We start from the raw sequence: 19226 nt of genomic DNA on the forward strand, positions 1-19226 counted from the left end.
GTAATCTATTATAACTAAGACTAAAAAGACAACATGAAACTTCCTAAACCACATAGAGCCATCACAATTCGATAAGTCCATTTTATATTGCGTTTAAAAAAAATGTTTTGTTCATTTGTTGAATCTCTGCATACGTAATCAATTGTGTAAATACTGTATAATTGTGTCTTTCAAGTCTTGTCTGTTGTATCCTGTACCAAGAAAGTTAAGGGTAAGGATACCCTCATGGGAGACTATCATTCATGTAATCATTCATATAACACACGCACCTGCTCGCACACACACTTTATTCTCAGCCAGTTGTTCTCACACTGAAACACCTAAGGCCATTTACAGTAAGCCTGCGTGCTAAAATAGTTCTCGCTGGAGAATTTCACATCAAATCTGACAAGGAGAAAGACTATCTGCCTCAAAAACTCCCCTCTGCCAAAACTGTCAAGCCAAGCTATCAAAAAGCCCCCCCCCCAAAAAAAATCCCATACTTAAAGTGAATAAAGAGTTGATAAAACAACACCATTAGAACAATTCCATAGCTCACATCATTGTGTTGCAAAGCAGTTTCAATTCACAGTACCTCATTTCAAAAAAATAAATAAATACAAAAGCCTTCATTGTAAACAAAGGTATAAATGGGGTGGCAGGTAGCCTAGTGGTTATCCCCGAGCTGACAATGTAAAAATCTGTCGTTCTGCCCCCGAACAAGGCAGTCAACCCACTGTTCCCTGGTAGGCCGTCATTGTCAATAAGAATATGTTCTTAACTGACTTGCCTGGTTAAATAAAGGTTCAAATAAATAGGAGTTCCAGTTTGTGATGTTGTGGGTGTCTTGTCTTCCCCTCGCTGTCACCGGAGGTCCAGCACTGTTGTTTTCGAGTCCTTTATAACAACATGCCTACAGATCTGAAAATAGGAAAGGCCTTGTTTAATTCTCAGGTTAACTAACAACAACAGTGGAGAAGCACAACCATGAACAGAGGGACACCATTTTTAATGTAACATTTATTTAACTAGGCAAGTCAGTTAAGAACAAATTGTTATTTACAATGACGGCCTACAGGGGAACAGTGGGTTAACTGCCTTGTTCAGGGCCAGAACGACAGATTTTTACCTTGTCAGCTGGGGATTCGACATGAACACACACACACACACACACACACACACACACACACACAAGCTCTATTTGTGACTGTGCTGAATAAGAGGGAGGCTGCGGAGGCAGTGAGGCCTCTCTGTCTGCTGGAAGGCTGTCTGTGTGTATTACTTACGCTAAAGAGCGGCGGGTCCTTGGAGTGTGGGTGAAAGCCCTTCAGTCTGCAGCCGGCGACCTCCCTCATCCCAGAGCTGGTGAGTCTGAACACTCCCGTACTGCAACACACAGATCACAGACACAGGACTTGTCTACATACAGTAGGGCTCATGCCCAAAGGAAGTCATGACATCCATCTGGTAAAACTAGAGCGTCTTCCAGCCAAGCAACTGTAAGGCCTACATTAGGTTAGTCATCTGAGTTCTGAACTTATGCCTGAGGCTTATTCATTGAGGTAGAACATTTAGAGCTGTGTAGAATTATATAGAGATGTTAAGTATAGAACTGACACAACCCATTCTTCCACATCACAGAGAATCATCATGTCGGTTCTACATCACGCATTTCCGGTAACATTGCTCCCTACTAAACTATTTGATACCACCCACATTGCATGGATTGGTTATCTTTAGCGTTAGCATCAGCAGGCTTACTCCTTCTAGCAGACAGGGACTCACTCGTTGTGTTTGGGCGAGCAGACGATGGCGATGGCTTCAGGCAGCATGAGCTGGTAGGAGCCGTGTGTATGCAGGTCAACACTGGACAGGAAGGCCGTCTGGGTGGGGTGGGTCTGAGGGCAGAGGAGAGCAACAGTCAGAAGAGTTGGTTAGAGATAATGGAAATGTGTTAGGTGTTATATTTGATATTTACAGATTATGTTTATTCCCCAAAATCAGTAGAAATAGATTTCTGTCTGTCCCTCCCCTTATAACGCCTAACCATGTTAGGCGTTATAAGACCTGGGCTTCCGGGGCTGCAGCCCTGAATGTTTTTGGTCAAGTCCCGAACCTTTTGATGATCAAAGAATTTAGAAATTGCAGGCTGTAAGTATGATATACGTTTCCATAAACGGCGCATCACTTACACGCTAGGCAAGTGCTCAGTTTTGTGACTGTCATGGTTTTATCATTACTTCAGTGAAAACCGTGTATCTACAGCCCAAACCATTCAAAAGGATACAATCAATTTTACCCGAGGTACAGTATCTTGTTTATTTTCTTCTATTATGAATTCGCGGGAAGTATTGGATAAATAAAATGTCCCGGGCAGTTTTAAAGCTAGGTTACTCGCAGGCCGCTTACTAGCCTATTTGTCTTATAACAAACAAGCTGTTCAGTCATGTTACCTTTTAGCTAACAACCTTGTAACTGGACACGCACACATTTTGATTAAGATGGCACATGGAAAATAAGAGATTGTGAACCCAAAAGTATACGTTTTCTTTGAGTGGAAAAACATTCATAGACATAATTTGGGTAGAGTGTAACCCTGGGTACATTTAGGCTATGCTTTGTTGTCTTCAGGAGACTTTCTGTTTAATTTCTTTCTTCCACATCAGCTGATATAATTCAGTGGAACAATTCCTATTCCTTATGATTGGCTATCTCTTACAGAAAAACCACGATTCCACATGTGCTACCCCACGGCAAGCGGTACCAGAGCGCCAAGTCTAGGACCAAAAGGCTAGTGATGAAAATATAAAAAATAAAGAAAAACCCTTGAATGAGTAGGTGTATCCAAACTTTTGACTGGTACTATATTATTAGTGTATTTTAGTAAATCTCTCAATGTTTATTTCAAAGTGTGCCCGATTGATGCATTTATGCTGTTGAAATAAAAAAATGTCTTCTTCCGTGGGAGGATGCCCCCTCTGGTTTTGGGCTAAGCTCCCAATGTCCTCAACTCCTAGAAACGTCCCTGGCACAGACTCAGAAGGCAGGTCTATGATTAACTTTGACATCTGAACCAATGGACCTGGTTTCTATGGTGATATTTCATTAAGCAAATTAAAGGGTGGCGGGTGTGTAAGTGTGCGCGCACATGCTTCTGTGTGCGTGCGTATGTGTATATGAGTGCATAAGTGTGTATGTATGTGTAAATGTGCATGTTTGAGTGCATCTGTGTGTGTACATGTGTGTGTGCGCTTGCGCATACAGTTGAAGTCGGAGGTTTACATACACTTAGGATGGAGTCATTAAATCTTGTTTTTCAACCACTCCACAAATTTCTTGTTAACAAACTATAGTTTTGGCAAGTCAGTAACGACATCTACTTTGTGCATGACACAAGTAATTTTTCCAACAATTGTTTACAAACAGATTATTTCACTTATAAATCACTGTATCACAATTCCAGTGGGTCAGAAGTTTACATACACTTGGTTGACTGTCTTTAAACAGCTTGGAAAATTCCAGAAAATTATGTCATGGCTTTAGAAGCTTCTGATAGGCTAATTGACATCAATTGAGTCAATTGGTGGTGTACCTGTGGATGTATTTCAAGGCCCATCTTCAAACTCAGTGCCTCTTTGCTTGTCATCATGGGAAAATCCAAAGAAATCAGCCAAGACTGAAAACAAAAACAATGGTAGACCTCCGCAAGTCTGGTTCATCCTTGGCAGCAATTTCCAAACGCCTGAAGGTACCACATTCATCTGGACAAACAATAGTACGCAAGTATAAACACCATGGGACCACGCAGCCATCATACCGCTCAGGAAGGAGACGCATTCTGTCTCCTAGAGATGAACGTACTTTGGTGCAAAAGTGTAAATCAATCCCAAACAACAGCAAAGGACCATGTGAAGATGCTGGAGGAAACGGGTACAAAAGTATCTATATCCACAGTAAAACGAGTCCTATATCGACATAACCTGAAAGACCGCTCAGCAAGGAAGAAGCCACTGCTCCAAAACCGCCATAAAAAAAGCCAGACTACGGTTTGCAACTGCACATGGGGACAAATATCGTACTTTCTGGAGAAATGTCCTCTGGTCTGATGATAGAAAAATAGAACTGTTTGGCCATAATGACCATCGCTATGTTTGGAGGAAAAAGGGGGAGGCTTGCAAGCCGAAGAACACCATCCCAACCGTGAAGCACGGGGGTAGCAGTATCATGTTGTGGGGGTGCTTTGCTGCATGACGGACTGGTGCACTTCACAAAATAGATGGCATCAAGAGGGAGGGAAAATTATGTGGATATATTGAAGCAACATCTCAAGACATCAGTCAGGAAGTTAAAGCTTGGTCGCAAATGACCCCAAGCATACTTCCAAAGTTGTGGCAAAATGGCTTAAGGACAACCAAGTCAAGGTATTGGAGTGGCCATCACAAAGCCCTGACCTCAATCCTATAGAAAATTTGTGGGCAGAACTAAAAAACGTGTGCGAGCAAGGAGGCCTACAAACCTGACTCAGTTACACCAGCTCTGTCAGGATGAATGGGCCAAAATTCACCCAACTTATTGTGGGAAGCTTGTGGAAGGCTACCTGAAAAGTTTGACCCAAGTTAAACAATTTAAAAGGCAATGCTACCAAAATACTAATTGAGTGTATGTAAACTTCTGACCCACTGGGAACGTGATGAAAGAAATGAAAGCTGAAATAAATCACTCTCTCTACTATTATTCTGACATTTTATTCTTAAAATAAAGTGGTGATCCTAACTGAACTAAGACAGGGAATTTTTACTAGGATTAAATGTCAGGAATTGTGAAAAACGGAGTTTAAATGTATTTGGCTAAGTTGTATTTAAACTTCTGACTTCAACTGTATATGTGGAGGTGTGTGTGTAGTGTCGACTCACATGGATCCAGCCCAGAGTCAGTAGGTTGTGGTGGTCCTGGAAACTAAAGAGCTCCTCCACGTTTTCCATATCACAGTAGTCTGGGCCGGCTGACTGTTTGGGCACCACCACATGGGTCAGCATGAACTCGTTTTGAGTCTGGAAGAGACAAAGGTAACACATCCTATGAGTTAATGCATTACAATGCACAACATAGTCGCTAATAACTGTGCATAAGTCTACTGGCACTGAGGTACTGTTATTGCTATTTTGCAGGATTTAGCACACCAACCTACTCACAACAATCTGATGCATGCACATGACATACAGTACATCATAAAATGAGAGCAAATACTGTTGCAACTACAATCAACTTTGAACACCTTACATTGGCAACCTCCCGCTCTCCTCCTACTTGACATAACTATTGTTTGCAGATGGAATGGCACTGAGTAAAAATGGTGTCTCCTACAGTTTGCTTAGATAAGGTAAACAGTAGCCTGGGAAGTTTGACTTTCCGCCAATAAACTGGAAGTTTGTCGACAAATAAAATAGATCAATGTTTGTGTGCAGAGCAGAGCATGTCTTACCAGTTTTCCACAGAGTACCCCACATGTCTCTATTCCCCTGGCTGTGTTACTGTCGGCTAGCAGTAGAAACCTGTAGGTCAGGTCTCTAGGAATGACCACCCGCCTCAGGCCCTCAACCCGTTGATCTGTATGGACACACACACACACACACACACACACACACACACACACACACCACACTTAAGCACAGTATGTGTAACAACAGTAACAGGATGTCCATCAGTGTGACTCATGCAACACAAACACATGCATCAACAGTGACTAACCAGCTCAACTATATAAACCATCTATTAATATACCTCATTATTGACTTCCCCATTACCTTACTAATGGATAGTCTGAGTAACAATCACTCAATCGAAAATATAGAACCTAGATGTCATATACTAATGGGAGCAGGACACTCACTATGTACGCCAGCCAGTGTAGCTGCCGGCTTGCTGCTGGGGAGAAGCTGTTTATTGCGGTTTGGGTCGAGACGAACATGGTTCTTGGAGGAGTGGGACAGGCAGGAGCCGTCCGTTTGTTCAGGCACTTTAGCGACCGCCTCGTCTCTGCGATTGGCCAGCTCCTGCCTGCGCAGTTGGTCCTCGAAGTAGCGGAACTGCTCCGACTCCATCTGCATCCTGCGCAGCTGCGCCACCCTCTGCCTCTCCTGCTCAACCAGAGACATCTTCTGCAGCTGCTGGCCGCAGCAATCCGCCACCACCGCCTGGCTCTGCACACGCACACAAACGAGTGCACACATGAACACGCATGTGCACGCACAAACCAAAGACACAGACACACTTCAGATCTGTGCCATTTTAATATCAGTACAATTTGTTGATATACATGATCTTACTCCTAAACATTCCGCAACACTACTTATCGCAAACTACAAATGTAACTACAAACTGCTGCATTGAAGCATTCGCCGAACAAGTGATACAAATACCACACTGTAACTAATATGAACAGGTGTTGCACACTAGCACTGGGCTTAGAGCCACACATTGTGCTCCCAGCCAGTCTCCTAGCTAATCTCAAGGAATGTAACGAACAGTTTGGGTGCTAAACCTTACCTGACTTTTGAGATACTCTGTATGTTCCTTGTTGTACTTCTCGTGGAGGAGCTTCTTCAATTGATCTTTCCGCGGAAATGCGACATCTTGCAACTTCTGAGAATAAAATCAACTGTGTGAGTGCAGGCAGGGAAATACTTTCTTCCATTAGCCGTGGTACTTTGTAGCTCCAACGGTCAATAAGAGTGGGCCAAATCATTACATGAAGAATAGAAAACGAGGAGACATTCATCTACCATTTCAAAGTTCTTAATAGATCGTAGTGGCGCTTCTATTGTTTGTCAACAAAAGGTAATCTACAGCCCTTTCTAAACTCGTGCTGTTCCTGAGCTGACCTTGGACTCGCTTACCTTTACATACATCACTTAAATCAAAGCAGACCTGAATCCCCCCCACTAAGTATGAGGCACCCACTAAGTAGCCTACCACTCAGCCAGACAGACAGGACCCTCGTACCACCCTGCCACTCCTCTCTCCATCCCTCCAGCCAGGCTAATAAGCCCTGATGTTAATGAGCTTTCCGCAGGGCTGAGCACCACATGGGTCCACTCACAACAGAAGCAGGCTTACCTTTATTATCACCTGTTTCTCAGGCACACTGCACTGCTGGTAGTCTCGATGGCTGGGGAGTTTCTCGACAAACAGACTAGAACACAACAGAGAGATAGTGGGTGGTTAGACAGATTACAGTAGTGCATTAATCATCAGATACTGTACTTGATCTGCCATTAGTACATTGGACATAGCCCAAAGGTATGCTAGTACTACACTCTATCATTGGCACGAGTCTAGACACAGGTATAAGATACTCTCTCTCTCCTCTCCTTACGTGATGAACTTATTGTAGAGGACATAGGCGTTCTCCAGGCTGCCCTCCTCCAGGTACACGGCGGCCATGCGCTCCATCTCCACGCCGGAGCGGAAGTAGCGGCGTGGCGTGATCTCCTCGTTGATCTCGATGCTGCAGCCCATCTTGCTGAGGGCCCGCACGCGCTCTGCCGCCGTCAGGCTCACGTCCGTGTGGTCCGGCTCGGCCGCCAGCTTCTTCTGTTGGGGGGTCAAAGGTCACCGGGATCAGAGATCAACGTTCAAACACTAGGGTCAGAGTCCGAGAGGACACGGGCAGAGCAGTCACAAAGGTCAACTTAGGAGTTCAAGTACAAGCATCGGAGTGTAGTAGATGTCCCTGGAAACTGATCAAAGGCTAGTATTGCATTTTGCCATCTAATGGATAAGGTTAGGATAGAACTAAGGCAACCTGGTTATCAACACCAGCATTAGAACACCTCTTTCTACACCCCAGGGCCTAAAACAACACATTCATCACTAACATTGCATCAGTACCAGAAAAACCCTAAGGCCAACAGTCTGACACAGCAACACTATCACCCCTAGCAGCAGTATTACTGTAGCTTCTTCTGAAACAACAGCTAGCATCAGCATGGGCTGTCTCCATCAGTAGTCTCCCAGCACTCCCTCTCCAGGTGGTCACATGACCAGACAACATCATCACTGTTCATCCTTCACTGGGACAGGGCGGCCAGTGCAGGTTCAGTGGGCGGGGGGTTGGGGGGATTGAGGGGGGAGCTGAACGGAAGCCTGCTCCCTCTGAGCCCGCTGCTATGCTAGCCCCCGCTTTGGCCTGAGCGGCACTGCTCTGCACCATACTAATGAGCACAGCACAGTACACACTGGACACTGCTGTTGCAGAGTTCCTATAAGGTTACTACTGAATGTGGGCGTCTTATCAAGATTCTACTGGACTCTACAGGGGGAAATTGATGAAGACTGCAGACAGAACCGTTGCTCGCAGAACATAACGGGCAAAATAACGGGGGAAATGTTTGGACACTCAAAGTATCAAATTTAGACATCCATTTGGCAGTGATAGTTGAAGCAGGCATGAGCACTCTCTCTTTTGAGGGCTTGATAATAACATCTCCTTTGTCTAATCATCTATTCACGAGCTGCGGAAGTCTGAAGAGGCTAACATCCGCTCTATCGCTCATTCTCTCCTTCCATCCATCTCTCCCAACGTAGGATGGAGGGATGGCCCTGAATGGAGAGATGAGTCTGAATGACAGAGCAGCTGCAGTGGGAATACTAATGTGAGTGAGTCAGAGGAAAACGTTAGAGTGGACCCCCAGACTCACTAACCCATTCCCACTCCCCCCCCCCACTCTACAGAAGAAATCAATACAGCCCACCCACACGCCTTCCCATACCCTAATAAACACTCTCCAGAGTAAACTCATTCACCCCAGCCTTCCATCAGCCTTCCTATACGAACCTTGAATCCTTTGATTACCAAGACAAGAGCCCTCTAGCCCCTCCTTTCACACCGCCTCTTCCTCTCCTACCTATCCCACTCCACACACAGCTCACCCCTCCCTGCTTCACCCCCCACCCTAAGTACCCTCACCGCTGACTGACAAGACTCACCAGTGTGCTGAAGCTGAAGCCTTGCTCCATGGTGTCTTTAGACTGCAGGGTCACAGGCTCCAATCTTCCCAATGTGTCCATCTGTCATCTCCCAAGATTATAGCCCACTGGAGACGAGAGGAGCGAAACCTTAGCTTGGCTAATGGCCATGACTCTGCTGTGTAATGATGACCATTGGATCGATAAGGTTTCCTCTCACTGAGAGAGACACATTCATGTTGTCCACAGAGACAGCTTACCCTCGGTAGTAGTCATATAAAATGGTCAAGAGCTTGGCTTATAACCTGACTTGAATGACAAGTACGGCTATTGGATTTGTTTCGCTTTTTCAGCCGTATAGTTTCTCTGTTGTTTCATAGCACAAGAGCTTCCAAAAGCAGCCTCTCAATCAAATTCTAACAGGTTTTTCAAAATAGCTCAACATGCCTCCCAGAAAATGTGCTACTGTTGCTATGACAGCTTGTAACCAAGCAGCAAAATAGGGTGAGTCATGGACATATTTTGCTGAGATGAAATCCTTGATGGGGCTTTATCTAGCTTGGTCAATTAGCAGATTTCAGTAGTGCATTTAATCATCTGGGTTCCCTCTATTCTTCAATCCCCAAATTACTCTTTGATACTGCAACAGATTTGAAAGCAAGATGTTGCCATACATTCAAACCCTTTCCATTCCTCAGTGATATGCAGTGATAGTCTGCTTGATGCTGCCTTGGAAACCCATCATGTACAGTACAAAATGGGAACATGGTGTGAAATCTAGGTGTAATTAACACTGCTTGAGGCTGACTTTAATGTGAAGGGTAAAAAACTACTTCAAGTCAGTGACTGTAAAATGACCATATTTCTGCAGCTAATAACTGTATTTAATAATATATTTTAAAAAAGGTGGTTAGAATTCTGAAATATTTTCACCCCAAACCTTTCAACGGTAGTGTACAGTCGTGGCCAAAAGTTTTAAGAATGACACAAATATTAATTTTCGCAAAGTTTTTTGCTTCAGTGTCTTTAAATATTTTTGTCAGATGTTACTATGGAATACTGAAGTATAATTACAAGCATTTCATATGTGTCAAAGGCTTTTATTGACAATTACATGAAGTTGATGCAAAGAGTCAAAATTTGCAGTGTTGACCCTTCTTTTTCAAGACCTCTGCAATCCACCCTAGCATGCTGTCAATTAACTTCTGGGCCACATCCTGACTGATGGCAGCCCATTCTTGCATAATCAATGCTTGGCGTTTGTCAGAATTTGTGAGTTTTTGTTTGTCCACCTGCCTCTTGAGGATTGACCACAAGTTCTCAATAGGATTAAGGTCTGGGGAAGTTTCCTGGCCATGGACCCAAAATATCGATGTTTTGTTCCCCGAGCCACTTAGTTACCATTCTTTATTCATGGCTGTGTTCTTAGGCAAAATTGTGAGTGAGCCCCCTCCCTTGGCTGAGAAGCAACCCCACACATGAATGGTCTCTGGATGCTTTACTGTTGGCATGACACAGGACTGATGGTAGCGCTCACCTTGTCTTCTCCGGACAAGCTTTTTTCCAGATGCCCCAAACAATCGGAAAGGGGATTCATCAGAGAAAATGACTTTACCCCAGTCCTCAGTAGTCCAATCCCTGTACCTTTTGCAGAATATCAGTCTGTCCCTGATGTTTTTCCTGGAGAGAAGTGGCTTCTTTGCTGCCCTTCTTGACACCAGGCCATCCTCCAAAAGTCTTCGCCTCACTGTGCGTGCAGATGCAGTCACACCTGTCTGCTGCCATTCCTGAGCAAGCTCTGTACTGGTGGTGCCCTGATCCCGCAGCTGAATCAACTTTAGTAGACGGTCCTGGCACTTGCTGGACTTTCTTGGGTGCCCTGAAGTCTTCTTCACAACAATTGAACCGCTCTCCTTGAAGTTCTTGATGATCCGATAAATGGTTGATTTAGGTGCAATCTTACTGGCAGCAATATCCTTGCCTGTGAAGCCCTTTTTGTGCAAAGCAATGATGACGGCATTTGTTTTCTTGCAGGTAACCATGATTGACAGGGAAGAACAATGATTCCAAGCACCACCCTCCTTTTGCAGCTTCCAGTCTGTTATTCGAACTCAATCAGCATGACAGACTGATCTCCAGCCTTGTCTTCGTCAACACTCACACCTGTGTTAACGAGAGAATCATTGACATGATGTCAGCTGGTCCTTTCATGGCAGGGCTGAAATGCAGTGGAAATGTTTTTTGGGGGATTCAGTTTATTTGCATGGCAAAGAGAGACTTTGCAATTAATTGCAATTCATCTGATCACTCTTCATAACATTCTGGAGTATATGCAAATTGCCATCATACAAACTGAGGCAGCAGACTTTGTGAAAATTAATATTTGTGTAATTCTCAAAACTTTTGGCCACGACTGTACATTGACATTGGGGTGGTGCTGGAGATGATGAATATGGAACATTTCACCATTCATGTGTTTGGATTCCTACTTTCAAACTTTGGATTCCTACTTTCTCTGCAAGAAGCAGTAATGCTCAAGCAGATGGGAACGACATTCACTGATTCAAATACAATTACAGGAGACATGAAAGGCTTCAGTCACTCACAGATTATGAACACAGCATGACTAACTTAATGCATGAAAAATCAACTAGATTTCTAGTTTTTGGCAATGTGTCTTATTTTCAATAAATGTACAATATTTTAGCCTGCATTTTGTACATTCTCACCCAAAATTCTCATTACTGAAATGTGTCTGGATTAAATTCTCGGGTCAATTTTACTTTAGAAAGCCTAACATATTTTAATAAAACAAAATCTGTTGCTGTAGTTTGTCCATAACTCACAACAATTGTATTTTAGTTGAATTTTACATTAAACTGTTAGATGTATTATGTAACAACACAGTGTCTGTAGACGTGTCTAATTACGTAACACTGTAAAAACTCCAATTCGTTTTTAAATAAAGTTGTATTCACCCATGCATGATGCATCATCTAAAGCAGGTATTCCCAAACAGGGGAACGCGCAATGCGGTCGGGAGTACGCCAAATAAAAATGTGATTCACATAATAAAATATAAAAAGATTCTTCACATTTTCAAACAGTCCATTTATAGACACATACCAGCTCTACTGGTAGTACTGCTACTACCAGCAGTACTGCACCTGTCGACGACAAGTTGTTCTGCTTCCTCGAAGCACATCCAATGATAGCTTCAGTAATTCTACATTTGTTGTTAGCCTAGCTAGCATGGACACTGACAGTTGTGAAGCTGATGCAGCCAAAGAGCTACTGCCCCCTTTCCTGGGAAAGCACTGAAAAAACAGACAGGGACATTGGACCTTCAAAGAGGCGCAATTATGATGAGAACTACGTTGATTTGTGGTTCACTTATATATTGGGAGTAGTGCCTTTCCTCAGCCACAGTGTGTTATATGTGCAAAAGTACTATTTCACAACTCAATGAAACCTTCACTCTTGCGCAGACATTCAGAAACAAAACATGCCAATTTGAAAAATAAGCCACAGGAGTTTTTTGAGTGAGAATTAAGACGACTTTCGAGTAGTAAGACATGTATAAAAGCAACAGATACCATTAATTAGAAGGGGCTAGAAGTGTCTTATATGGTGAGCTACCGAGTAGCTAGGATAGACAAGCCCCATACTATTGTGGAAGACTTAATTCTTCCTGCTGCCGCGGATATGGCTGGGACAATGCTGGGGGAAAAAGCCCAAAAAACTATACAGACAATATCTCCATCAAACAACACTGTTTCACGACGCATCAGTGACATGGCAGGAGATGTTTTGAAACAATTACTGCTTCACAAACAAGCCAGTGAATTCTATGCGTTACAGCTGGATGAGTCAACAGACGTGGCAGGCCTGGCACAGCTCCTGGTATATGTCCGTTATGTTTATGGGGGGTCAATTAAGGAAGACATCTTCTGCAAACCACTGAAAACCAGGACAACAGGAGAGGATATTTTTAAGTACTGGACAGCTTTGTGACATCAAATGGACTTATGTGGTCAAGATGTGTCGGTATGTGTACTGATGGCGCAAAAGCCATGACAGGGAGACATAGTGGAGTGGTAACGCGCGTGCAAGCAGTTGCTCCCGACGCCACTTGGGTACACTGCAGCATCCACTGAGAGGCTCTTGCTGCCAAGGTAATGCCTGACAGCTTGAAATACATTTTGGACACTACAATGAAAATGGTTCCCTTTGTTAAAGCAAGGTCCCTGAACTCTTGTGTATTTCCAGCACTATGCAATGATATGGGCAGCGACCATGTAACGCTTTTACAACATACAGAAGTGCGCTGGTTATCAAGGGGCAAAGTATTGAATTGAGAGACGAACTTAAAGTTGTCTTTACTGACCATAATTTTCACTTGTCTGACTGACTGCTTGCATGATGACGAGTTTCTCACATGACTGGCCTATCTGGGTGATGTTTTTCTCACCTGAATGATGTTTATCTCGGATTACAGGGACTCTCTGCAACTATATTCAATGTGCGGGACAAAATTGAGGCTATGATTAAGAGATTGAAGCTCTTCTCTGTCTGCATTAACAAGGACAACACACAGGTCTTTCCATCATTGTATGATTTTTTGTGTGCAAATGAACTCAAGCTTACAGACAATGTCAAATGTGATATAGCGAAGCACCTGAGTGAGTTCGGTGCGCAATTACGCAGGTACTTTCCTGAAACGGATGAGACAAACAACTGGATTCATTATCCCTTTCATGCCCTGCCTCCAGTCCACTTACGATATCTGAACAAGAGAGCCTCATCGAAATTGCAACCTGCGGTTCTGTGAAAATGTAATTTAATCAGACGCCACTGCCAGATTTCTGGATTGGGCTGCGCTCAGAGTATCCTGCCGTGGCAAATCGCGCTGTTAAGACACTGATGCACTTTGCAACCACAAGCATGAAAACTAAATACAGGCACAGACTGTGTGTGGAAAATGATTTAAGACTGAGACTCTCTCCAATACAACCCAACATTTCAGAGTTATGTGCATCCTTTCAAGCACACCTTTCTCATTAAACTGTGGTGAGTTATTCACAATTTTCGATGAACAAATACTGTTTTATATGTAAGGTGGTTAAATAAAGAGCAAAATTATTGATTATTATTATTTGTGCCCTGGTCCTCTAAGAGCTCTTTGTCACTTTCCACGTGCCAGGTTGTGACAAAAACTCACACTCATTCTTATGTTTAATAAAATGTATCATATAGTGTGTGTGTGTGGCAGGATTACAATGATGGCAAAAAAACAACATTTGAGAGTGCGCTGACCCTGGGGCTAGAGGGGGTATGCAGCTGGAGGTTGAATGTTTGAACGGGTACGGGACTATAAAAAGTTTGGGAACCACTGATCTAGAGGAGTTGTCCTTAGATGAGCACAAGTTCATTACTTTATTTGCTTGTTTACCTTCAGAATTAGGTTATTTTTCTCAAACACACCATTTACCCCACTTGGCCTTCTCATTACCGAAACGGCTAAAAAGCTAAAATTAGTAAAATGTCAGAGAACCATTACCTTACCAGAATGTTGGCATGAATGGGCTTTAGTGATGTGGTCAATTGTTTGCTGACTCATAATTGCTGTCTCCTATAATATGAAAATTGAGCTATGTGCCTCTCGTAACCGATATACACATTTCTCATTACCACATCATATTTAGGTCCCTTTTGGTAATGATAACCGTAATTTCGGTAATGATAATAAGCTAATTCTAATGTATAGTCAATGGGGGGGCGTGTTGGTAACTTTATTTATTTACTAGGACCACTCCTTAATAAACCAATTGTACAGATGTTTTGTATTTGATTAAGTAAGGTTTGTCAAGAAATACGTGGTGTATAAAACACATTTAACTTACTTTAAACCACAATCGGCAGTTAATGTTTCAGCAAAGAGCAACCCCAGCAGTATATCCCCCATTTTGACACATGTACCTGTTTTCACACTTACCTATACTGTTGTTTGATATCCCAAGACAGTTTTTGATCAGTATCTCACATATTTAGGTACTTTATAGGCATAATGTGTTGTGCTGTTTGCATTCCCACTCAATTCGGAAATACATCTAAAATACCTTACAACCACAAATATCCAAATCCTATTACACAAAGCTAATATTACCTGTACAGCTGTCAGCAAGGCAAAGGGTGGCTATTTTGAAGAATCTCAAATATAAAATAAATGTTGATTTGTTTAACACTTTTTTGGTTACTACATGATTCCATGTGTTATTTCATAGTTTTGATGTCTTCACTATTATTCTACAATGCAAAGAATAGTAAAAATAAAGAAAAACCCTGGAATGAGTAGGTGTGTCCAAATCCACTTTTGACTTTTGAAAAAACATACATGTAATTACAGTACTTATACTTAAGTAAGGGGTATTTTAATCAATTGCATTAAAGGGCGACTGCATTCCTGATTTGGCCTTGTTTTAGATTTGGTTCATTAAGAAATGCTAGCGGCCATTACTGATTTCAAATGTGAGTTGGTTTTGGGGTGTGGTTCAATGTTGGTGTAAATAATTTGTAAATACATTTCTACAATGTATAGTAGGTTTGAGGTTTTTAAGTCATTGAAATTTGGAGCGGTTGGAATTTTAACATATTGTCCCATATACATTGTGTAATTTACAGATGGTCCCAAACTAGCCTTATAGGGCTATCCAAAGTCAACCCAAATTTACCAGGCATTTTGATCTGGTCAGGAGCAGCTGCACTCGGAATGTATGATTACTTGCGTGCTGCCAGCTGTGGGCATGTGGATAGGGTTGAAACAGACCCAAACTTAATTTACGTTGTGATGCAGTAATGACCACATGTCTCACAAAACTCTATTTTGGACAAGACTTACTTTATGAACAAAATTATCCTATTTACACTTTGTAGTACATTTTGACAGTAGAATAAATGTTACTGACTCATATTAACCCCACATAGGCTGTTTTCTAAATGACAAGTTCGTTTTTAACAGGGCCTAAAATGAACACCCGCCACCAGTCAAATTCAGGTAGATTTTGGCATTGGCAGTTAAGAGCCAATTTATGCTTGATCCGAAAATGTGGTCAGAGGCACCAGTATGGCACGCAGAGGCCAAATTGAGCTCGGTACCACATCGCCGTGCGCCTCTAAAAAAAAAGTACAACGTGGAGGGCTCAGTACAGCTCCGTATTGACATGATTGGTTAACGGAAGGTGAGGGCGAGAGGTCCTGTATAAACACAAACTCACTTCCTAAACAACAGCTCTGCGTTGCTCGGTGGAGAGCAAGAAGTATAAATGCCCTGACTTGTGCAGAGGCCATATCATCGTAAATGCTGCAATGCCCACACAGATGTCAGATTGATCATGCAGTGCCTTTAACCCACACAGCGCTGCAACACTGCCTGGCTGGGGGCTGTGCGCACCTGAAGAACTGAGTGAATATTTTATTTTTAGTAGCGCTGGCACAGGTATAAAAGTTGGTCTAATTTACTTGAAACGAAAGTCTACTTAAGTGAGACTTTGTCCTTGTGTTTCTTGGCTATTTACATTGTTTTGTTCACAAACTAGGTTGTTTTTCAAAGTTTTGAGTTTCAAATGTTAGGGAAGAGAAGACAATGCAGCTACTAGTCAGACTCTCAATCTCACAGGCACAAACATGACTTGAGTCACATTACCACGGTAACCTCCCGCCCTTCAAGGGACAGGTTAACATTTTTGTCTCATCTGTGATATTTTGTTTAATAGACTCAGTTCACAAAAAAATGTACTTAAACAATATACCACATTGTTTCTTACTAGAAATACATGTATTGTTTTAGAAACTTTAAAAAGCTTGATCATCCATTTCTTGTGTTTTTTGGGGTCATTTCTGTGAAAAATTTGTTTTGCCTGGCAGGGGGGGGGGGGCTTTATTTGGCTCATCACGCTCTAGCTACTCCTTATGGCAGGCCGAGTGCCTGCAGGCTGACCTCGGTCGTCAGTTGAACAGGGTTTCCTCTGACACATGGATGCGTCTGGCTTCTGGGCGGATGTTAAGAAGCGTTGTTTGGCAAGTCATGTTTTGGAGGACGCATGACTCGACCTTTGCCTCCCAAACCCGTTGGGGAGTTACAGCGAGAAGACAAGATCAAAATAGCGGAGAAAAAGGGGGTACAAAAAAAATAATGTTTATTACTTTTTGGGACTTTTAAACTGTTGCGATAATGAGAATTTTTGCATTGATTGTTGTGGAAATTGTGGTAAAATGCATAATATCGGCTAAAAAACTTTATAATAATTATGAAATAGATAAGTACAGATCCTAATCTCTGTGATTTAAGGAGGACATTTCGTGAAAAATGATGCTTTTTTTGGTCAAATGTGAGTTGTGAGAAAGACCCAATCAGGAGTGTTCAACTCTGTTAGTACTATTTTCTATGATACAGTACAGTAAGGACAACGAACCAACATAATTAAAATGTTGCTTGAGAATGGAAAGGCATAGAAAGCTAAAAGTTGTTTTACAACATACCTAAGATGCCAAGTCAACAGAACATATTTTATTGACATGTCCCATTTTCTGAACGAACCTGTATTTCCATCAAAATGATTTGAGTCTTTCCTTCAATTGAATTTGCACAATAAATGTACCATTCAAAAATGTTAGGCTATTTTAAGATATGACTTACAAATTCAGGAAACAAAATAAATGGTTTATGGCATGTGCTTGCATTGTAGGGCAGCCTACTATATTCGAGTCACTGTATTAGTTAGACTACTGACATAATGGACCATTATCTTAACTAATACCCATTATAACAGTAGCTTAGCATTATTTGAATAACAAAAGTCACAGTGAATGTATATACATAGAAAGTATGTAACTATTCATATGAAACAGAATGAAACATTGAATGAACATTGTAACTTACCCCTCTCAAACTGAGACTTGTCTGTGTGCTTCCTGTACGCTTTGGTAAACTGATGCACCTGGCACTAGCTAGTAGTACAACTTCTTTTGATAGCCATGTGTGTCAACAAAATGAGAAAATCACTGCCTACATGTCAACATTAGGAATGTGTCCCATCAGCAACATTGTATCTGTACAATAACGTCGATGATCATCACTTTGTCTACACTGAATTTGTAGTTTCAGATTCCATGTAGCAATATAGGACCTTCTATTCGACCTCTTGTTTGTGATTTAAAACCGATTTCTGGTCATTTCACCAACTTTGCCACATCAGGAAATTTAAGGGGGGGGGGGCCTTATGAATGATACTCACTCCTAATAAAAACACAATCACTGGCTACTGCGTGTAGGTTCTGGAAAATTAAAGAAACTATTTGATTTAACAGTTTAGCGTGCAGTAGACTGATAAATCGTGTAAATAGTTCAAAATGCGAAGCAGTTTATTTGCTTTCCCCAAACTCCCCATCGTCACACGCTAGAATTGAGTCCGAAAGCAGGAAACTGGCGTCAATAAAAGCCACTGTTATCTCATCCAAACCTGGCGTATTTAGCTTTTGTAAACCTACTTCATGAAGTCATTGTTCAAAATGAAAAGGGATAGAAAGAGCGAAAGTTTACCAATGGCTGAAAGCTGTCTTTCAAATCCAATGTCCTAACAGGCGAAAGAGATTGTCATCCAGTCCTCCTATGATAGCATCGGCGCTGTGGTGTTGGTGACAGCAGCCGTGGTCGCTATGAAGGGATGTGTCCTACCACACATAAAAGGGGTGGAGAGGAAAATCCACTGCAGCACACTACTACACAAAAGAGAAAATGCCCTACAGCTTCGACACCGGCAACAGCATTTGCATCCTGTAATTCATAAGATTATTCATGGCGCTCACACCACAGCGGCGCTTGACACACTGCCATCACAAAAACGTGGGGTTGAAAAAAAAAAGAAATACAAACATCTACAGAATGACCAACAAGAAGCTATTTGATTACCATTTGTCCAATAATTAATCTCATAGAAAAGCATATGATTTTGGACATACAATTACTCAACAGTGCATTCTGAATTGTCACCAGAGATGATTCTGATTAAAATTGGGTGCATTGGAAATAAGTGTGGTGTAATAATCAAACTCCTTCACCAGAGGGCGTAGGCTACATTACGATACCTGCTGGGCGTTTTGGAACGTTCAGATAGAAATAGGCTATTTAGAACAAATATGCCTCACTAACATGTACAATAACGAATCACATCGGCTCTATTCAGTTCATTTCTAGCTGCAACGTTCGGCAACTACACGTGCGC

General features: G+C 42.2%; 1 protein-coding gene across 4 annotated transcripts; it reads right to left on the bottom strand.

Moving 5' to 3' along the window:
- Positions 1–270: 270 nt before the first annotated feature.
- LOC106589388 (AMSH-like protease) lies at positions 271–18795 on the bottom strand. 4 transcript variants are annotated; one of them, XM_014179293.2, is made up of 11 exons: positions 18545–18795; positions 8968–9074; positions 7355–7572; positions 7096–7171; positions 6526–6621; positions 5870–6179; positions 5462–5586; positions 4893–5030; positions 1765–1877; positions 1266–1365; positions 271–900 (listed from the first exon to the last, which is right to left on the bottom strand). In XM_014179293.2, the coding sequence occupies exons 2-11, from the start codon at positions 9046–9048 to the stop codon at positions 844–846; spliced, it is 1314 nt and encodes a 437-aa protein (XP_014034768.1). In that variant the 5' UTR covers positions 9049–9074; positions 18545–18795; the 3' UTR covers positions 271–843. The 4 variants fall into 4 exon arrangements, with proteins under 4 accessions (XP_014034768.1, XP_045566223.1, XP_014034770.1 ...); XM_045710267.1 differs by lacking the exon at positions 18545–18795 and adding an exon at positions 17885–18509; XM_014179295.2 differs by lacking the exon at positions 8968–9074 and having other exon boundaries at positions 18545–18761.
- Positions 18796–19226: the final 431 nt, after the last annotated feature.

This window comes from Salmo salar, chromosome ssa28, assembly GCF_905237065.1.
Source record: "Salmo salar chromosome ssa28, Ssal_v3.1, whole genome shotgun sequence".
Lineage (NCBI taxonomy): Eukaryota > Metazoa > Chordata > Actinopteri > Salmoniformes > Salmonidae > Salmo > Salmo salar.